General features: G+C 53.0%; 9 protein-coding genes across 9 annotated transcripts; 7 read left to right on the top strand and 2 right to left on the bottom strand.

Annotated features, from left to right (window-relative positions):
• Nucleotides 1–14: 14 nt before the first annotated feature.
• AB675_3562 (uncharacterized protein) lies at nt 15–1,955 on the bottom strand (the record flags this gene model as incomplete). The annotated part of the gene is made up of 3 exons (XM_018143623.1): nt 15–626; nt 701–1,369; nt 1,410–1,955. The coding sequence occupies 3 exons, from the start codon at nt 1,953–1,955 to the stop codon at nt 15–17; spliced, it is 1,827 nt and encodes a 608-aa protein (XP_017999791.1).
• Nucleotides 1,956–2,565: 610 nt separating this feature from the next.
• AB675_3563 (uncharacterized protein) lies at nt 2,566–4,209 on the top strand (the record flags this gene model as incomplete). Its single annotated transcript, XM_018143624.1, has 1 exon — nt 2,566–4,209. One exon carries the CDS (start codon nt 2,566–2,568, stop codon nt 4,207–4,209), a length of 1,644 nt encoding a protein of 547 aa, XP_017999747.1.
• Nucleotides 4,210–4,241: 32 nt separating this feature from the next.
• AB675_3564 (uncharacterized protein) lies at nt 4,242–5,186 on the top strand (the record flags this gene model as incomplete). Its single annotated transcript, XM_018143625.1, has 2 exons — nt 4,242–4,673; nt 4,764–5,186. The coding sequence occupies 2 exons, from the start codon at nt 4,242–4,244 to the stop codon at nt 5,184–5,186; spliced, it is 855 nt and encodes a 284-aa protein (XP_017999705.1).
• Nucleotides 5,187–5,553: 367 nt separating this feature from the next.
• Nucleotides 5,554–7,261, top strand: AB675_3565 (Pisatin demethylase; the record flags this gene model as incomplete). Its single annotated transcript, XM_018143626.1, has 4 exons — nt 5,554–5,903; nt 5,957–6,550; nt 6,597–7,059; nt 7,109–7,261. 4 exons carry the CDS (start codon nt 5,554–5,556, stop codon nt 7,259–7,261), a joined length of 1,560 nt encoding a protein of 519 aa, XP_017999660.1.
• Nucleotides 7,262–7,550: 289 nt separating this feature from the next.
• AB675_3566 (Para-nitrophenol 4-monooxygenase) lies at nt 7,551–9,040 on the bottom strand (the record flags this gene model as incomplete). The annotated part of the gene is made up of 6 exons (XM_018143627.1): nt 7,551–7,619; nt 7,675–7,945; nt 7,995–8,311; nt 8,357–8,880; nt 8,931–8,958; nt 9,014–9,040. The coding sequence occupies 6 exons, from the start codon at nt 9,038–9,040 to the stop codon at nt 7,551–7,553; spliced, it is 1,236 nt and encodes a 411-aa protein (XP_017999623.1).
• Nucleotides 9,041–9,512: 472 nt separating this feature from the next.
• AB675_3567 (Vanillyl-alcohol oxidase) lies at nt 9,513–13,338 on the top strand (the record flags this gene model as incomplete). Its single annotated transcript, XM_018143628.1, has 5 exons — nt 9,513–9,805; nt 9,851–10,151; nt 10,195–11,182; nt 11,229–11,376; nt 12,222–13,338. 5 exons carry the CDS (start codon nt 9,513–9,515, stop codon nt 13,336–13,338), a joined length of 2,847 nt encoding a protein of 948 aa, XP_017999575.1.
• Nucleotides 13,339–13,925: 587 nt separating this feature from the next.
• Nucleotides 13,926–14,709, top strand: AB675_3568 (uncharacterized protein; the record flags this gene model as incomplete). Its single annotated transcript, XM_018143629.1, has 3 exons — nt 13,926–14,268; nt 14,313–14,519; nt 14,615–14,709. The coding sequence occupies 3 exons, from the start codon at nt 13,926–13,928 to the stop codon at nt 14,707–14,709; spliced, it is 645 nt and encodes a 214-aa protein (XP_017999493.1).
• Nucleotides 14,710–15,244: 535 nt separating this feature from the next.
• On the top strand, nt 15,245–16,992 carry AB675_3569 (Para-nitrobenzyl esterase; the record flags this gene model as incomplete). The annotated part of the gene is made up of 5 exons (XM_018143630.1): nt 15,245–15,408; nt 15,460–15,732; nt 15,779–15,954; nt 16,002–16,345; nt 16,390–16,992. The coding sequence occupies 5 exons, from the start codon at nt 15,245–15,247 to the stop codon at nt 16,990–16,992; spliced, it is 1,560 nt and encodes a 519-aa protein (XP_017999619.1).
• Nucleotides 16,993–17,822: 830 nt separating this feature from the next.
• AB675_3570 (putative MFS-type transporter) lies at nt 17,823–19,132 on the top strand (the record flags this gene model as incomplete). Its single annotated transcript, XM_018143632.1, has 2 exons — nt 17,823–18,535; nt 18,598–19,132. 2 exons carry the CDS (start codon nt 17,823–17,825, stop codon nt 19,130–19,132), a joined length of 1,248 nt encoding a protein of 415 aa, XP_017999701.1.
• Between the last annotated feature and the right edge of the window lie 372 nt (nt 19,133–19,504).

The following is a 19,504-nucleotide window of genomic DNA, read 5'->3' on the forward strand; positions in this document are numbered from 1 at the left end:
GTCAGGCAGTCTCTCTAAATGGCTACGCTGAGCACTTCCAGACCCGTGTCGCCAGCATGGCGCTCAACATCGTAGGTGACGCGGTTGAGCGGTCTCTCTTGACGACCCAATACACTCGAGAAGCCATTGGTGGTGCAGCAAACCCTCCTGACGACGCCATCAGCTGATCTAGCTGTGCACAATACTTCCACCAACTTCCGCAGCGCCCTCGTTGCTTCTTTACCACGATCTAAGTGCTGCAATCCATCCAAGACACAAATCAGTGGCAGAGGGAATACCTGTAGCAACTCTCCGAGAAGCTTCACCGCAGCAACGTTATTATGGCCGGCCAAGCACGCGAATCGTTTCTGGGAGAAATTTCCACCGACTTCGATATCCTCCGGTAGAGCATTCACGATCTGCCAGATCAAAGTTGTGACCAGCGCCGCGACAGTCTTCGAGGCACGCTTGGCCCTTTCGACCTCATCTGGCGCCTTGACTGGTTCGGCGAAGTATGCGACGTACGGAATAGCACTCTTCTGGGCGATCCCGACCAACGATACACTCGTCAGGGTGTTGACGGACGGTTCTTCGACATCTGCAGGTCCTTCAATCCATACAAAGCTCGAGGCTTTCTGGTAGTCCACCTTTGCAAAGCTAAGAGCACGTCGGTGTCAATTGAGAGGTCGGAAGTCGACAGCACCGGCATCGGAGGGCTCACCGTCGCGAGCGGCTCGGAGTAGACGCGGATCGCCTGCTGGAGATCGGCCTTACTGTATCTCATTTCAACTTCGGCCGGGATGGCAGGGAACTCTCTGCTTCCCGAGCTCTCACGCGAGGAGCCTTCAAGCTCGGTAATGTGCAGCCGGTCAGACTCGATGCGAAGAAAACCCGCCCGCAGGGTCTGCTGCATTTGTTTACCGGTCCGGACGAGCGCGATTTGCTGTTGAGACATACTGAAGAAGTGTCGCTCCATATTCTCGTTGAAAGTGGTCAGCCGTGACACTTCGCCGGCCATAGCAATGTGAGTCTGATGCAGATCGATCACAGACTGGTATGTCTGCCTCATTTCGCTGGTGTTTTCGAGTTGTGCTTCTCGCTGCAGCCATTCGAGTCGAACTCTCATGTCTCGACAAGGGCGATCCACGATCCTAGCTAAGGCATCCGGATTGAAAGAGTGTCGGATTCTGCTCCAACTAGATCGATGCCACTCTGTGAATATATCGGTGAAGCATTCGAAGATCAGCGCATACAATTGTCGGATGTACGATCGCATGGTCTCGTTGACGGGATGTTGAATGATCAGTCGGCCGCAGAACGACATGTCCTCGGATATTTCGACCAGGGCTTTCGACACGGACTCTGCGATGTTCGCATGGTTGACGCTGGCCTGCTCAAGTCAGTAACAGTCTCGCACGGTTGACTCTTACCTTGATCATGGCTCCGAAGCCGCCCGAAATGAGGCAGAGATACATATCTCCATCCGGGAGGATGCCCGCCAGGTGTTGATAGTTACCGAAAGCATTGCAGACTCTCTGGAAGCCTTGCTTAATGCCGGTTCCTTCGCGTTTCGTCTCGAAAGATGCGTTCGCGTCTTGGACAGCTTGCTGGAGGAATCGCAAGTCGGGTGGCTTGTTCTCAAGCTCAGCAGACTGCTCCTTGGGCAAAGAGCGAGCGAATTTACGCCATGCTTGCATGACTCGGCGTGCGACATCATCCAGATCCTCGACTGCAGGTGGGCTCTGGCTAGTCTGGTCAGAGTCGGCGGCCAATACTTGTCCCCTGCAGAGATTCTGCCACCTCCGCGACAGACTCGATGTCGCGTTGCGAGCATGCTCATCGAGATCGTCGGCCAGCACCAGGGCGCGCGTCAAGTTCTCTTGGGGCGTCTGAGCCTGGGCGATCTTGGTGAATGTCGTGATAGCTTTCTCGAAGCGCTTCTTGAGCGCTCTCCCATTTTCCGCCCCGTTGTCCATGGCTTTTCAGTCTCGACAGTTGTGAAAGTGGTGGCACCAGCCGGCACGGCGCAGAACTTCGCTCAACTATTCTCCCAACGCTGAATACGTCAGGCTGGGTGGCGGCAGCAAAAAGCCATGTGCCGGCGTTATCGATCAGTTAGGCAGCATGCATGTCGCATACGAAGCTGATCGCAATCACGAAGTCAAGCTGACTTCCGCCCAATGTGCAGCCAGGACATTCGGGACAGCAAATCAATTCAAACTTTGGGGCGGCACGGCACGACCGGTGAGCAAGAGGCCCCCTCGCACCGGCTTGCATAAGCGTCAAAGGGCGACCTCGGCAGCGTATCAGCTTGCAAGACTAAGACGTGGGGGCTAACAACAGATCGCTACGTGCTTTTAACGCACGTCTTGCCTCACCGATACCATGCACGACCCTTTACAAGAAGATCAATATCTGAAGTGCGTATCGAGATGACACTGGACTGTGTCCGCCTAAATCTGCGACGTACTCGTGCAATCGTGTGCAGTTTTTTCGTCGGGTTATGGACAAGCTTCGCAGCGCTTGTTCTCCAGGCTGGACCAGGGCGCTGCCTCGCCTAGCACGGCCATGCATTAGCGGCACACCATGGCAAGAATGCAGCAAGAGATAGATCTTTCAGCCTCCCACCCAGTAATGGTGACGGAAACAAAAGGCGTGACGTCCCATCGACGATGCAAATACGCCAACTTCAGCTTCCACATTCACGCTGCATCTAACAAGAAACAACCACATAATAGTCAAACTATGGCACAAGAAGTGGCGCACATCTCGTCGCCAGATGCGATGCATGAGCCCACGGATACAGACGTGAAGCTTGCGCTCACAGAAGTTGTCACGGCCGAAACCTCTGCCTCAGTACCGTCCAATGGCACAGTAGAGGCAGAAACATCCTCAGATGCCGGCGACGCCATATCACTTGCAAGCAAGTCTGCAGCCGTTGATGCCTCGACAGCCACAGAAGAGATACTCGGTGCGACCGACACGCTTCGCCGCGAAGTTTCGTACAAGGCTGAGTGGTACCACCCCAAGACCGATATCCTGAAATCAATTCCGATAGACTCACTTGCCGTTCTAAAGGCCGCCCAAGTGTCCTCAACAACTACGCAAACGGCCAAGTACCCGGAGGTGATGGAAGTCATCACACTCATCGGCACCAGAGCGCGCAAATCCAAGCCCGCAAAGTCCGTAACGATATCAGCGCCGGCGGGATCCCAGAAAGCTGGTTGGGATGACGACAATATCGATGACGATGAGAATCCTCCAGCGATTTCAGACTTCCTCCAGAAGTTCGAGGTTACGGAGGTGGGCACGCTCAGGATAGTCATCTACTCCGCAAAACTGCTCAACGCCATTAGACGACTCATTCATTACTATCCCTTCCAGGCCCTAACCGGAGATACTGTCACAATCTTCGAGCCGTACGAGTGCCTCGTTCATCATCATGACCAATTTGAGACCCTTAGACAACCGTGTGAGGATCTGAACGGCGTAGAATGTCGCGTTCATGGCCATCGGTCTTTGTGTTGCGACGAGACAAAGCGCCATGTCAAGATCCTTCTGGATTACCTCCAGCCTACCATGGAGTCGAAGATCAGGCCTGCTCAAAAGAAACTTGAATTGGCAACTCCAGTGATCTCCTACGAGAATCTCTGGTTGATCTACAAGCCCGGCACCGAAATCTGGACGCATATTCCAGAAAAAGATGGCTCTCCCGCCGGATCGGTCGAGCTTACAAGCGTGGTATATGGATCACGACCTTCTGTTGTGCCAGAAAACAACGAAAATGCGATGGAACGCGCGTATGCTGTTTCGAGCTGGTGCATGTGTAGCGACGGTGATAATGTTGGCCGGTCTACATCTCACACGTATGTGCGCAAGTTCGAAGGAGACAAGGAGGTATCGCAGCTGGAAGCGTACCCTCTGATCTATCACGGCGACAAAGGGACCCGTGTGAAACATATCGAACGTGGCAGACTTGTTGCTGATCTCTTCATGCAAAGAAGCAAACCAGTCCTTGTCGATGGAATCGCTTATATCAAGAACAATCAGCCCAGGCGGTACAAAGGAAAGGCCATCATCGATCCAAGCTCCACCGCAAGGCTAAGTGAAATCACACACTGGTTTGCAAGTCCGGAGGTCGTGCTGGATCGAAGCCTCATCTTCTGGAAATCACGGGGAATGCGAATACGTACGGAGAGTTCGATCAACTCAAGACTACATCGAAGCTAGATGATAGGCATCATCTGCTCTTTTTTCCGTTCATGGGCGGTATCGGCTTGAACGACAAGGTATGGCGAGTGTTCGACGTTGGTGGTATACGGGATTTGCAGTACGATAGGGACGCCCTCGAAGGGCTTGTGCTTGAGCCTGGCGATGCGGAGATTGTGAAGGCGATATCTTACCGGCAGATTGTCAGAAGGGAAACGATCTCCGTGGACTTCATCTCGGGCAAGGGCCAGGGTCAAGTGATTCTGCTTCACGGCCCGCCCGGTGTCGGCAAGACATACACTGTGGAGTCAATCGCAGGCCACTTTAGTCGGCCGCTGTTGTCTTTGTCCGTGGCGGATATTGGTGTGAAAGAGGATGAGATGGAGGCTAAACTGACCCAATGGTTCGAATTGGCGGAGATTTGGAATGCTGTCCTTTTGATCGACGAAGCAGACGTGTTCCTGGAGAAGCGGTCTCTCAACAGCGTGGAAAGAAACAGCCTGGTCTCTGTGTTCTTGCGCAAGCTTGAGTATTTCAGAGGTCTTCTATTTCTCACCACGAATCGCATTGGACAGATCGACGACTCCTTCGCGTCACGTATTCATGCCAAGATTGAGTACCCGAAGCTTGACAATGAGAAGCGCATCAAGATCTGGGAGGCGTTCTTCAAGAAGATGGAGGCAGAGGCCGCTGGCAGGTGGTATGTCTCGAAAAAGGCGAAGGCATATGTCTTGTCGGACAAGAATGCCGAGGAAACCCAGTGGAATGGAAGAGAAATTCGGAATGCATTTCAGACGGCGATTGCTCTCGCGGAGTACGAAGCGAGTGAGGACGACGCTCGACCAGCCGGGCAAATGGTGGAGGTGACCGCAGAACACTTCCGCCAGGTCACGGAGATGAGTCTCAAGTTTTCCAAGCATGTCGACAAGATCACTTCGATGACTGAAGACAAAAGGGCAGCGAACAGGAGAGAGAGGCCCGATGTGGATGAAGACTAGCCCAGGATGGCTGTGTCGATACGTCGAGGCTCGAACGATGCGATCTCGCGTCACTGCCCTAACGAGCTCCCGCAACAAGTAAGGGTGTACAGCCCCCGGCTCGACCGATTACCCCGACTACTCCACCTACCTTTCCCAGACATCGAAACCTTCAATCACCTCAGCCATCCCCATTGCGGGGAAGTGAACTTTATTCTGGCCTCTCCGGGATGCCAAGGCGCTCGAGGACATCGCGCTTGGACAACGGCAATGCTTCTGTACCAGAAAGACTGCTAAATATCATAGCTTCCGGCCCAACAAGACAGGTCCTCGAACACGCGGATAAAGGTTCGCTCATCGATCCACCAACTGTTCGATTGATCAGACCATGGCACTGCTGACGATATCCAATGGAGCCGCTATTCGCGATCCCTTCTTCGCAGGATTCTTGGTGTTGGTCCTTGCCCTAACGGCATCAATTTGTCTCGGTGTCTATCGTCGCTACCTCCATCCCCTCTCCCATATCCCAGGCCCTCCCTCAGCAGCACTGAGCGGGCTATGGCGGAACAATAGATACTGGCGCGGAACTTGGCACGATGACATCGTTGATGTACACAGAAAGTACGGTCCCGTCGTACGAATTGCCCCAAATGAGGTCTCTGTGGTTGGACAGACTGCGATGAAACAACTTTATGGCCACGGTTGCAACACGGTCAAAACGTCCTGGTACAGTGTGTGGTAAGTGTGACATTAATTGCAATCTGCCAGGTGCAATGCTGATGAGAAGCCAGGGACCCACCGATCGGGGCGCCGGCTTTCTTCTCTGTCAGAGACCGTAAGCTGCATTCCTTCCTCCGGAAACGAGTCTCGGCCGCATACACCATGTCTTCGGTGCTACGATACGAAGTCTTCATTCAAGGCTGTCTAGATCTTCTGATAAATCGACTACGCACTTATGCTACCACGGGCCAGACGGTCGATATGTCGGCGATGACCAATGCTTTTGCGTTTGATGTTGTTGGAGAGCTTGCTTATGGCACGCAGCTCGGGCATCTCGAGACGGGAACCGACGTGCTTGATTTACGCAAGAACATCTTCAATCTCTTCTTCCTGAGCTCATGCATGGGTCACTATTTGGGTCAGATGAAGCTGTTCACAAATCCGGTCACACAGGCAATGTTCAAGTTTTGTGGAATTAGGAACCGCGTCGCCGAGTTTCAGGATTGGAGCAAGGACAAGGTCGAGCCGCGGTTCGCAGCGGCGAGACAGGAGAAGTCCGTTACTGAAGGCAGGTCTGACATGTTAGCTCACTTCCTCAAGATGCGAGATCAAGATGGGAATCCTGCGAGATTCGAGGAGGTGCTTTCGGAAGCTCTTAACTTGGTGTGAGTTTGATCAAATCCTTCCCAGCTCAATCTGACGTGTATGCAGTGGCGCCGGTGCCGACACAACGTCTATCGCAATCCGTGCCTGTCTGGAAGCTATCGCTTCGCGTCCGGACGTGTGCAAACGGTTGCAAGCAGAAATTGACGACTACTACACCGCGAGTCAGCTGACAGAGCCCATCACGTACCTGCAGTGCCAGAATTTGCCTTATCTTCTTGCAGTCACCAAGGAAGCAATGCGGTTGTGGCCATCAATTGTGTTCCAACTTCTGCGTCACGCGCCAGATTCTGGAATGACGATAGGCGACATCTCCATTCCTGCAGGCACGCCGGTTGGCATGAGCCTTATTGCACACAATCGCGACCGTGGTACATGGGGAGAAGATGCCGATGAGTTCCGGCCCGAGAGATGGCTGGAGAGCGACGAGAGGGCGCGGTATCTAGAGTCAATCAATATGACGTTCGGTGGATCCGGACCCCGCATGTGCGTTGGACGAAACATTGCTTTGGTAAGTGGACGTAGGCGCTTGTTTGACCACGATCGACTAACGACAGCAGGTCGAAGTTCAGAAATCGATTGCCCAGATTTTCAGAACTTTCGACGTTGAACTCGTCAACAAGGATAAGCCATGGACTATCACTTCATATTGGTTCGCCTACCAGCACGATTTGATGATGCGACTTAGCCTGCGCGAGAAGGCGTCACAATAGTGGGACTTTTCACGATGTGTGGAACGAAGAGGCATCTCATAAGACCAGATAGTTTGCCAAATGATCCAAATGAATTCTGTTCAGGTATCGTGTTTTAGCAGATATGAGTCAGAACTGCCATGCATGCGATGTCCACGAGATCCGCTCTACGACTCCCCATTAAATAGTGACATTTTCGAACACCCCGGTGTCCTCTAATATAAGGCCGAACCCGTAGCACATGACTGTCGGCTGTAGAGAGCTGAGGCATAGTATCCGTAGTTGAAGCCTCCTGAGCAATGATCCCCAATCACACGGGCACAGCATGGCCAACTGGTCTGTATTCTTTCCTGAAGTCGTGCATGATCGCATTGAGACCCTGTGTTAGCAATTTCGTCAGCAAGCAGGATCCTCATTCGGATAAATGGACTGACCAGCTGCATCTTTTGGCTGAACCCTGGATCTTTGCTGGCCGTTGCGCACATGTGGAAGAACTCGTCGTCTTCCACCACTTTCGCTGGATCAGACCACAGTCGTCGAATATTCGCGCTGGAGACCGGGTCGATTATGTCGTTGTACTTCTGTCGCCGGACCTCGCTGTATCTGTCGAGGATACTTTCGTCCGCCAAGCCACGATGGATCCCGTACAAGCAGTCGTACAGATTCCCAACGTCTACCAGCCCACCTGTAAGGCCGAGACCTCCACTGGCTACATGTCAGACCACGCTTAGGACCGGTTAGGACCGGCACTTACAACGGATTACAAAGGTGAGCAGCATCAGCAGCGAGCAGAAACCTCCCAACACGTAGGCTCTCTGCGCATCGTTGATGCACCTTGTACGGACTTATATTAACGACTTTATACTTGTCCGGATCTGGTCTGCCAGGGAGGAACTGCTTGAACTTCATGGGCTGTCGTGCAATCAGTTCCTCGCGCGTCAGACCTGGGATATCGCCGTATGTGATCCGTAGAAGGCCATCGGTGCCAATCTTCGCGACCATACCCCAATTGTCACGATCGATGATGAAGTTTGCGTCTGCCCAGCCGTAGGGCTTCATGTCGTAGTAGACCTGTCAAAGTTAGGTTTAAGTCGGATCTGGAGCGCTTCGACAGACGTTCGTAGCCACAATTTGCTCCTCCCATGTTCTGCCTGGGAAGGCCATGTCGCCAAAGAGAGATCTGCGGATCTGGCTGTTTGCTCCATCACATCCAACAATATAATCTGCGGACGCCGTCTTCTCTCCCTCCAATGTTTGCATAACGATGTGTGCTTGAGCTTGGTCCTGATGAAGGTTCACCACTTTGTGGCCCCAATAGATGTGCACATTTGCTTGTCGATCGAGGTGTTCTTTGATGATCACCATCAGCTTATTTAGCGGCAGACAGAGCATCTTGTCTTGTTCGGGAAGCGATGCGGTTGACAATCCTGCAAGTACCTTGCCGTTAATATCTCGCCAGGTCACCCCATCTGGACTGAATCCCATGGCTCGAACATCATCGATGATGCCTGCTCGTCTTAACTCGTGAATAGATGGAGACGAGTAGTGAGTTGCTCTTGGGGCGCTGTCAAGTCCATCTCCAGCATCGTAGATGTCGACTGCGATGTTACCCTTGCTTAGGAGGAGGGCGAGGATCAGGCCTTGCGCGAATTAGTCTGTTGTCGAAGCAATCGGGCGCTCTACATCGTACCTGCTGGTCCAGCGCCAACGACAATTACCTAAGTCAGCGCCGTCAGCGAGAGTTTCAATGCTGGCTCAGTAACGTCGGCCCACCTTCGAAATGTTAGCTGGCTCTGTCATGCTGGCGTAGGCTGAGTTGTTGACGGCGAGATCCAGGGGTTGCGTTCTCACATGTTGAAGAACTACCGGAAAACACAAGCCGTGTGCGAGATCGTGTTCGACTGCTCGTGTTTTCCATTCCGATTTGGCTGAGATGCTTCTCCGCCTTCACGGTGAGTTCCGTCGCTACCTGTCTCTCCACCACCAAGTTGGCCGCACAGAAGTCCAAATTGGGTCGAGGTGCTCCTGCTGTGGAAGTGCCGGACTGTCGCCACAATGGGTGAATCTAGGCCCGAATGGTGCCCGGGTAAAGCAAGTGGGGCACTCCAAGTCTGTCCACATGCCCATGTCTACCCCAAACATCGGCCCCGTTCACGCCTTGGGGTAGGTGCCGCCACAATTGCAAGTCTACTATGCGGCTATAACGACGCAGCGCGGACGATGTTGTCGCGTCCTCGTCGACAACGAGCTGATACCTAGAAGGCCTCTCGAGATGTTGTCACAAGTATTGGAAGCCGGCTCAGCCGAATTGCACAGCGACAAATACCACGATCCAGAGTATCAAAAGGTCCACATTGAACTATTCTCGAAGTCCATCATAGAACCACTCGAGCCTATATTGCCTCCCGGAGTGAAACAGCACACCTACGATGCAGCCATGTCGGAGTGGGCCGCTGTTGTAGGCGAGAAGTGTGTACACCGGCAGAATGATGTTGAGGAGTACATCGATCCCTACGAAATGAACGAGAACCTGCCTTTACGAAAGGTGCCAAGTGGTGCAATCTGGTACGTACCTTTCAGACAGCCAACGCAGACATGCTAAAAGATCAGTCCAGGATCTGCCGATGAAGTGCGGGAAGTCCTCCGGATAGCGACTAAACACGGCATACCTTTATGGGTGTTCAGTCGCGGCAAGAATCTGGGATATGGCGGACCGGCACCACGACTCAGTGGTTCGGTGGCCCTTGACTTGCATCGCATGAACAAAATCATCGAGGTCAACGAAAAGTTTTCATACGCGGTGGTCGAGCCCGGTGTCACATTCACGGACCTTTACGACTATTGCAAGGCCAATAAGCTGCGAGTGTGGCCGAGCACTCCGTCGCTTGGCTGGGGGAGTGTGATAGGCAATGTAAGAAATCTGTAATGCTCAGAGTGTGGCTGACCTCCTACAGACCCTGGACAGAGGAACTGGCTTCACGCCCACCGCGACGCACCATCAGAACATGGCCGGCCTTGAGGTGATACTGGCGGACGGAGATGTGGTTCGTACCGGCCAATTCGCCATCTCAAATTCGGACGCAGCACACCTATCGAAGTTCACTTTCGGACCCTCGATTGAAGGACTCTTCCTGCAAAGCAATCTCGGTGTAGTGACAAAGATGGGGATCTGGCTCACTCCTCAGCCAGAAGCGTACGCGTCCTGCTTCTTCGAGATGCCTGAACTTGAAGACATTGAAGTGCTTACGGAGGCGTTTGGGTCGATGCGGCAGAATGGCACGATACCCAACACAGTCTTCGTGTCGAATATCATAGAAGTATTGGCTATGTTCAACAAACGAGCGGATCTTTACAGCGGGCCCGGACCAATTCCACCACATGTGTTGAAGGCTCTCCAGAAGCAGCACAATCTGGGGTACTGGAATTGCAAGTGGGGCTTGTTTGGGCCTCGCAGGATATTGCAAGCGCAAGTCGATGAGATTCAGTCGGTCTTGAATGCTCGGGCGCCGACTGGAACATTCCGCTTCGAGATGTTCTCTGGTGAGAAACATGAGCTGCTGGAAGCCTCGAATATTCCAGAGCCTCATGGGGGCCCTTTCGTAGGCGTGCCAACGTTGTGGAGTCTACCGATGGTGAAGTTTCGACTGCCTGCGGGCGAGAAAGGAATTGCAGGTCATGGCGACTTCTCTTCCATCATTCCCTCGGATGGCAAGTCGACATTGGAGTGGATCAAGCAGTCGCAGCGCATTTGCGAGAAGTACGGCTTCGATTTGTTCTGCGATTTCTTCATGCACGAACGTCATCTCATCTTTGTCAACTTCCAGCCTTTCGACAAGACGCAGGCGTGGCAACAAAAGGCGATACAAGCAATCTTCGCAGAAATGTACGAAGAGGCGAAAGCGAAGGGGTTCAGCAATTATCGGTCGCACGTCAACCATATGGGTAAGTGTCGCGGAGCTATTTGTGCTTACCTACTGACTATCGATAGACGCTATCGCAAACTTATACGACTTCAACGATCATGCATACAAGAGGTTTGTGGAGAAGCTTAAGGACACACTCGATCCAGATGCAATATTATCGCCTGGAAAGCAGGGCATTTGGGGACAGAAATTTGCAGGGCAATGGGATCCGCAGTTTCCGGTCTTGCGGGAAGCCAATTTAGGCGCTCGCTTATAGGGGACTCCAGGGCATGCAGGCTGTTCGGGCATGAACTGAGCGTTTTCAGCGGGTCAGTTGAACCTCAAGATTTCGAGTCAAGGCGGGCTCTGAGGGCCGGAACTGGCTTGAGGATCGAGCCAGGAATTTTGGGAGGAGCCGCACTTGAGCCTCATATCGCAGGATCTATCTACCATCAATTTACTAGCCAGGGAGGTCGCTGTAAGGAATTTGGTGTGAGGTATCCGTGGATGTTAAGGATGGAGAAAACGCTCATTTCTTGTCCGAACAGCTTGGGCATGATTTGGCCCCGTGCCTGCTCATATTTGGGTTGCGGGGAACCCTGGAACGTGATCTGCGTGACCAGGCCTCCCCGCACAGCCCTGGTGGCTTCCCCAAAGTTACTCGTCAGAGCAAACGTTGTAGCTTCTTTGGATCAGCTCATCACCGTACTTACCATAACATCGATGCCTGAAATAGTATTACTCACGCATCTCCCACGAAGACGCGCTTCTTCCTTCGAGGATGCTAGGTATATTGAATTTTCCGACCGCGAGTAACGTCCCACGGAACTATAATTGCAAGCACTGCTCGAAAAGCTTCAAACGCGCGGAGCACTGCAATCGACACGAAAGATCTCGTACGTGTGCTTCACGAAACGGCGGCGTGGTGACGATCTGTTGTCGAGCGCTCTAATAATCGCGAAATAGACACTTTCGAGAAGCCGTATCGGTGCACGTTCTGTTCAAGGGCATATAGTCGGAGGTAACAATCACCTTGGCCATGGAGACAACAGGCAACGCGACTGACAAGATCTCAACAGTGACCTCTTATTGCGTCATAAGAAGACCCTGCACTCAGAGCGAGTCGGGACTACGGAACGACGTCCATCGGTTTCAACAAGTTCTAACGCATCTGTCACCAAAGCCAGCAAAGAGGGTGACCTCGGTCATGCTCAGCCAAGCGTGCTGGAGGAGCCGAGTGGCGGTCAAGGAGCGCGCATCGAAGCCAGGGTGGGCCACGCGGCTGCGAACGATGACGTTGTGATGGATGATGTTCGTCCTACTGCCAGCATCGACGAAGTCCACAACTTGCCGACGGATATTGCAGACTATCAAAACACGCTTGGAGTACTCCCCGGAGACACAACGGATGCATTCGACGCGTTCACTTCGTTCGGCATACTGAGTCCATACTTCGATTTTGGCTATGATCCTCGATTCGTGGCTGCAAGCATATCCGGACACAATCCAGTGCCCGCGGTGGCTCCCACGACTACGGATGAGCCAGTCTTAAATCGGCAAGGAATTTCACCTTTCCGAACAACTGACACACGAGGAGTGCGAGCCGACCAGACAGACGTAGGATTGTCACCACCAGAGATCTCGTGCATGCCGCAAGCGAAACGTGCGCCGCTCGAGTTCACTGACGCGGCTCGAGACAGACTGCTAGAGGACCTTGCGGGACGTCTTCCTGACAATGAGGGACTTCCAAACGACGTTCCACCTGCTTCGGTCCTATCGAAAGACATTAACAGTTTCATGGACTCGTTCAATACGCATCTCCCGATCTTCCATTTACCCACGATGGATTTTGCCGAGATGCGGTCTCCCTTGGTACTGGCGATCTGTGCCATCGGCGCACTTCATCTTCTTGATCGCTCGAATGCTGGGACGATGTACACACTCTCCCGTAAAGCTCTGACGCGCCGACATCAGCGAGCCGAACTGGAGCTCGCGAGTGTATTCTGGGATTGGTCAAAGCCCGTGGCTGCGAGAACGAAGACTGAGCCGCCACCACTATGGGATACACAGACTCAACTGCTACTGGCATATTTTGGGTCATTCTGTGGCCATCCAGACGTGGTCGTGCGATCTATGGAGGAGATTGGTTCGCTATCCTGTGTGGGTTCGCTCAGCTCGAGAAGGACTGTTGACTGAAAAATCACAGGCGTACCGATTGCGTCAAGGCGATCTAAGTCCTGCTTGTATGTCTCCGACACCCTTGTCCTGGAACCAATGGGCGGAAAGAGAGTGTACTAAAAGGTAGGGATCATGTAATCCGGCCTAGGAAGCTGACAGCTAACGTGGTCGTGTTTAAGGCTCCTGTGTGGCATATTCATCATGAGCAGCTCCTAGCTATATGCTACGGACTCGCACCAGGTTTCTCTGTTCTTCAGCACGGCGATCTCGAACTGCCCGGCGATCAGCAGCTATGGGATGCGATGACCGAAGAAGAGTGGGCCAACCGCAGGGCAACGATGATCGAGTCGCCGAGGATAACACTGCGACTCGCGGTGAAGTGGGCCATGAGTGGGCAACTACCCGAACAGCTTGGCCAATTAGGCTCTCTCCGCTGGACGCCATTCATGGCCATGGTCTCGATGCACGGGGTCAACACACTAGTGTACCACATCACGGAGCTCACGGACTCTCTGAACATCTATGGCGACGAGAAGAACCTTCACGCAATGCATAAAACCCACTGGACAACCCACATGGAGGCCGCTCTGGGACGATGTTCCAGCATGATCAACCGGGTGCCAGATGGATCCAAGATCGTTTCGCCCAAGGAGGAGTGTCCGCTACTGTTCAATAGCTTGGCACTTCTCCGTGTATGCTACATCAGGGCATTCACCGACGCCAACAGTATTGACAAGAATATTCTCGTTCGACACGATTCAAGCGACATACTGGAGACGGTTCGACGTTATACTGAACGGGCAAGTCCACGCAGCGAGCTGCTTACGAGAGTAGTTTCTCGCACGCTGGAGGCCTTCGAGGTTCCGATTAGAGGCGGCGCCCTGCTGATACAGAAGACGGCAGCCTTGACTTGGAGCATCGAGCACGCCATTGCGGGCTGGGACGTTGGTAAGTACCCGATACAGTACTTGAATGGTCACTGAGCAATGCAGGACTATGTGTAACGAAATGGATCTTCGAAATCGAATTGGCGCAGGCCCGGAACTTCGATACGGCTGCCGATGAGCTAGAGAACGTGACTCGAGCAGGTCATATCCTTCCAGCCGCAGGTATCAAGTTCGTGCCTGGAGAGCAATGTCTTGCAGCCGAGTTAGCAAGGTATTGGGCAGCCTTCTATGACGATACGTGGGTTTGGGGACGTGAGTACCTTACATTCCTGGACTGACGTTCTGTTCCGGCTTCGTTGTCATGGTGCGACTTGTGCGGTGGTTGAGCTAACTTCGTTCTGTCACAGTCACAGCTAGAATGGGCTGGGTGCTCAGACAGCTCGCCGACACATTGGAGAAGCGCCTCCAGGATGTTCGCTCCTCAGGAAATGACTCCGTTTAGTCTCGAATCCACGAAGCGGTGCATACTGGCAGTCAAGTTGTTCGGCCCAGAAATGAGCGGTTTCTCCAGCTCTAGCGGAGATATAACGAACTCCTACAGCACCCTCCTGGCGAGAAAACCGATGACGAAACGTTTCAGCGACTTAGTAATAAAGTGAGGCTCATCTCAAACTTGCTGGCTCAATCTGCAAGACCGTTCTGGTCCTCAGGACCCGCGCTGACCTGAAACCTCAGAATTCAACGGACAAGTACACAAAACACTCAGTTTCTACCCGAACAAGCTGGCAATCTAAACGGCCGCATCGCGAAAGTCGCATACTGTGCTTAATGTCAGACAGATGCTGACTGTGTGGACTCCAAGTCGGACATTGTGGAGGTATTATGTCCGAAGACCACGCTCAATTCGGAGCTGGGGAAAGCCAGGAGCCATAGAGCACACGACCCCACATGCCGACTCTACACGGCCGTTTATCAATCGCGATGCAGACCACTCTGCAGGTCTTCGCCTTCACACGGCTGGCTCTCAATCACTCCAAATGTCGACTACTCTGGAACATCCTCAGCTTGGCCACGTCGCCGGTATAAAACACGGCAACGTACTTCGCTTCCTTGGCATTCAGTATGCCACACTCGAAAACCGATTCGCACAAGCTAAATTGGTCGTGAACAACCAGAAGGGCGGCAAATTCGACAAGCATGGGTAAGAAGACTCGCGAAATCGCGCGTGCATAGCGACTAACGCCAATGTCAGCCCTACCGCGGTGATGATGGACAACGCTTGCCAAACCGAGCACATGTTTATACAAAAGAGCTTACCATACACGCCTGTCAAGTCGTCTGATACAGACTGTCTGAACCTCGACATAAACATGCCTACAACTGACAAGACCGGTCTTCCCGTGTTCGTCTTCATACACGGTGGCGGCTTTGCATTGGGCTCGAATGCGTGGCCACAGTATGATTTGGCGGCCTTCGTAGGTCGATCAGTCGAGCGCGGCACACCAGTCATTGCTGTGGGAATCAAGTAGGTGTTCATAACCTCGCCAGTGCCCGCCTAACTGGTTCTACAGCTATCGCTTGGGTGTGTTTGGCTTCCTTGCATCACAAGAACTTCTGGATGCCGGCATCGACGCGAATCGAGGTCTCAAAGATCAACTGGTCGCGTTGGAATGGATTCATAAGAACATCGCTGGTTTCGGAGGCGATCCCGAAAATGTTACTGTTGCAGGAGAGAGCGCGGGCGCCAGTGAGCATAGTATGACAACGAAGACGATCAAACTGACCCAAGCACAGTCTCGGCACTGATCCATGCATGCCGCTCAGATCGACTCTTTCGACGAGTCATGAGTATGGGCGGGACACCTTTACTGATGAGTCCCATCTCGCAAGCCTTTGCAGATAACATCTATGCATCTGTTACGAAACAACTGGACTTGCACGATATGGGAGCGCAGGAACGTATCAATGCCTTGCTGGCAATTGACAAAGCAGACGTCGTGTCCAAAGTTTCGCCCTCTACACCCTTTCTTCCAGTTCTGGATCGCGACATCGTACCACTAGACTACTCGTTCGAGAAATTGTCAACCAACTTTACCAATTCGACGTGTGACCTCCTGATTGGCGATTGCGGGTTCGATGTGAGTACAACACTGATCGAGAGCTGCTGAACTGACGAAGACAGTCATCGATTCTCTTCTACATGCTACACGATCGACTACCAACGCTGGTCAGCGACTTTGTCAAGTCAACAGAGCGCTCCCTGGCCAAGTACCCCGACGTTCGTTCAGCTCTTTTGGACGGATATCGCATAGGGAATGAAGACACCCCTGAAAACTTGCAGCGCGTTCTCGAATTTGGCCACGATATCTGCTTCTATGCCCCTGTCGTTGAGATTGCAAAGACCTGGCCACAGAGTGCTTATGTCTTTCACTTCAACGAGAACAATCCTTGGGACGGGCAGTGGAAGGGCTTCTCCACACATATCCTGGATGTTGCCTTTTTGTTCTTGAATTACCAGGATCACCTGTCGAAAGAAGAGCAGGAGACAGCCTTGGCGTTCTGTGACGATGTTCTCGACTTCGTGTCAGGCAAGGAGGCGGTTCCACGCTTTGGAAAGGGAATGGAAGCCGCGAAAGTATACGGGCCAGGTGATGCTGGCAGCCGCTTCGTTCAAAGCACCAAAAGCGAAGATTTTGGCAGACGCCCGCTAGTCTATGAAATGGCCAAGAAGACTGGGCTTGACGTGCTGCTGCAGGCGTGGAAAACTTTTATGGCAGGGATGTGAGCAGCATCAGCCGCAATTGCGCATCCAGGATTCGGTACCTGCGCAACAAAGCTCGCTTCGGCGGCAATTCTGTCCTCACATCAAGATGCGTTTGTGTTTGTTCCGTAATGGTGAGCTCCCAGGGTCATTGCACTTCCAATCGAGGGCTCCAGTCCGCCCTCCTCTCCAGCGAACGTCCACTGCCAGCTAGTTCAATCTGGGTTACACATCTCCTGGATCGGGTAATCCGGGGTACCCCACTGACTCCCAGTGCCCGGTTGTGGTAGGTGGAGGTCTTCTTGATCTGGCAGGTGGAGGACGGAGCCAATCACATTGATCCCCAAAACTCATTTGGAGGCATGGCATCAGGCTAACGGGAATGCTTCAATGTTTGAAGAGCCGACAAGCTTCGCGCAGCGTGGCCTCGCTTCAAGAGCGCTCAGTCTTCTTGGAGCACTCTGCAAAAGCCCAGCTGACGAGCAATTGTTACAGTACCGATGCCGGGATATTTGTCGCCACGTGTCGCCGCGGTCTGGAGTAAGACAACCCGTTTCCCCAGGATCAGTTTCCCCATGGACATGGGCAGCCTACTACGCCCTATTGCTTGCGGACAAGAAGTATACACTTTCAAAGACAATAAAGCACTCGAAGGCCGCCTTGTGGACAGGGCAGTGCATGCCCATCCGCCTCGCGAACACAGCCCGCATACGATCAACATGCCTTTCCTCGGAATTCTCAACGACAAGCACCTCGCAACTGTGCCTGGAACGATAATCCTGGACTAAGCATCGACAGAGCAGCACACAGACAGCGCCATCAAGCATGGCAAAGGGAAGGACAGCCGTATCGTGATGGCGCCCCAACCAAGCGACGACCCAAATGATCCTCTCAACTTCGCCTTCAACAAAAAGCTCCGGATCTTCGTGATCACTGGTTTGGGCACATGTATCTGGGGCGCCACATTGGGCCCATTGCTCAACGCCAGCCTGGCAGATATCTCTGTGCAACTCCAGATACCTTTCACGGATGCCGTCATTGCTTCAGGCTACCAACCGCTGGCAGTCGGCTGCTCCATCATGCCCGTCAATGCCTTGGCCCGTCGGTGGGGTAAGCGGCCAGTATTCCTAGTCTCTGGACTTCTGGGCATCATCGGTAGTGCCATAGGGGCCGCCGCGGCCAACTATCACATGCTTGTTGCTGCTCGACTGGTACAGGGTCTTTCTGGCGCCGCCTACGAATCTCTGGCTCTGTCGATGATTGGCGATCTTTACTTTGTCCACGAGCGTGGCTTCTACATGTCAATCATGACGTTCTTGCTGGCCTCCGTGTCCAACTTTGGCTCAATTCTCTGTGGTCCCATCACGACGCATCTGGGGTGGAAGTACCTCTTCAACTTCTTGATCCTCTTTGGCGGCCTGCAGACACTCCTTCAGTTTTTATTCGTCCCTGAAACTCAATTCCGACGCGACCACAAGTATGACATTGATGAGACTGGCAAAGTTGAGATCGAGGATGTCAATGCAGCACCGACAGGCAAGGAACTTGAGCCTCAGGTCAGCGTCGAGTCTGTCAGTCGTCGCCAGCCAGCAGCAAAGACGTTCATCCAGGAACTGGCAGTTTACACAGGCGTCTACTCGCACGAGAACCTGCTTCAGCTCTGTTTGGGTCCTCTGGCGTCTTCACGACTTTGCCAGTCGCGTTCTGCCTCATCATGGGCGGATACTTCCTGTCACTGTATGTAATCGTGGCATATCTTCTGGCGCAGTTCTTCAGTCCACCACCTTATCTGTTCAATGCAAGCGAGGTCGGGTATCTCTTCGCTGGTCCATTCATAGGAGGACTCCTGGCGTCGACCGTCCTCAGCTTGGTCTCCGATCCCATCGTCAAGTGGTGTGTTCGCAAGAACAAAGGTGTTTATGAGCCCGAATATCGCCTTCTGCTCTGTCCTGTCGGTCTGGTCTCGGTTGCTGGATTCATCGCTTGGGGCTATGTTGTCCAACAGCAGGGGTCATACATCCTGGCCGCCTTTCTCCACGGCATGGGTCTCTTTGGCATCACCTTCGTCCTGGTTACCACGTCGAACTACATGCTTGACTCATATCGAAGTATGAGCTCCGAGATCTTCCTCGCCAGCATGTGCGTCAAGAACTTCCTCATATAGTAGGACTCCTTCAGCTATACACCCATTTCCTGTGACAAAGCTGACATGTTCGCAGTAGCTATAGCTGTTTCGTCAATACTTGGGCTGCGACTGAGGGTCCGCTGAGGGTGTTTGTTGTCATGGGTTCGGGGGCTGCAGGCATGGTGGCTTTGTTGCCTGTGGTATCTATCTTTGGGAAGAGCTATAGGGCACATGGGAGTCGGAACAACTTGATGGAGATGCTGAAGATTCGAACACATGAAGGCTGATCCGGTCTGGTTTGCTCAGTTGCTGATCTGCCACGGAGTGACGGCGGTCGTGATCAGAAGCCACGTCGAAATCGGCCAGCTATTGGACGATGACCTCAAGGAGAACTCTGTGCCAATCCCTTCC

This window comes from Cyphellophora attinorum (genome assembly GCF_001299255.1).
Source record: "Cyphellophora attinorum strain CBS 131958 chromosome Unknown Contig14, whole genome shotgun sequence".
In the NCBI taxonomy this organism is placed as follows: domain Eukaryota; kingdom Fungi; phylum Ascomycota; class Eurotiomycetes; order Chaetothyriales; family Cyphellophoraceae; genus Cyphellophora; species Cyphellophora attinorum.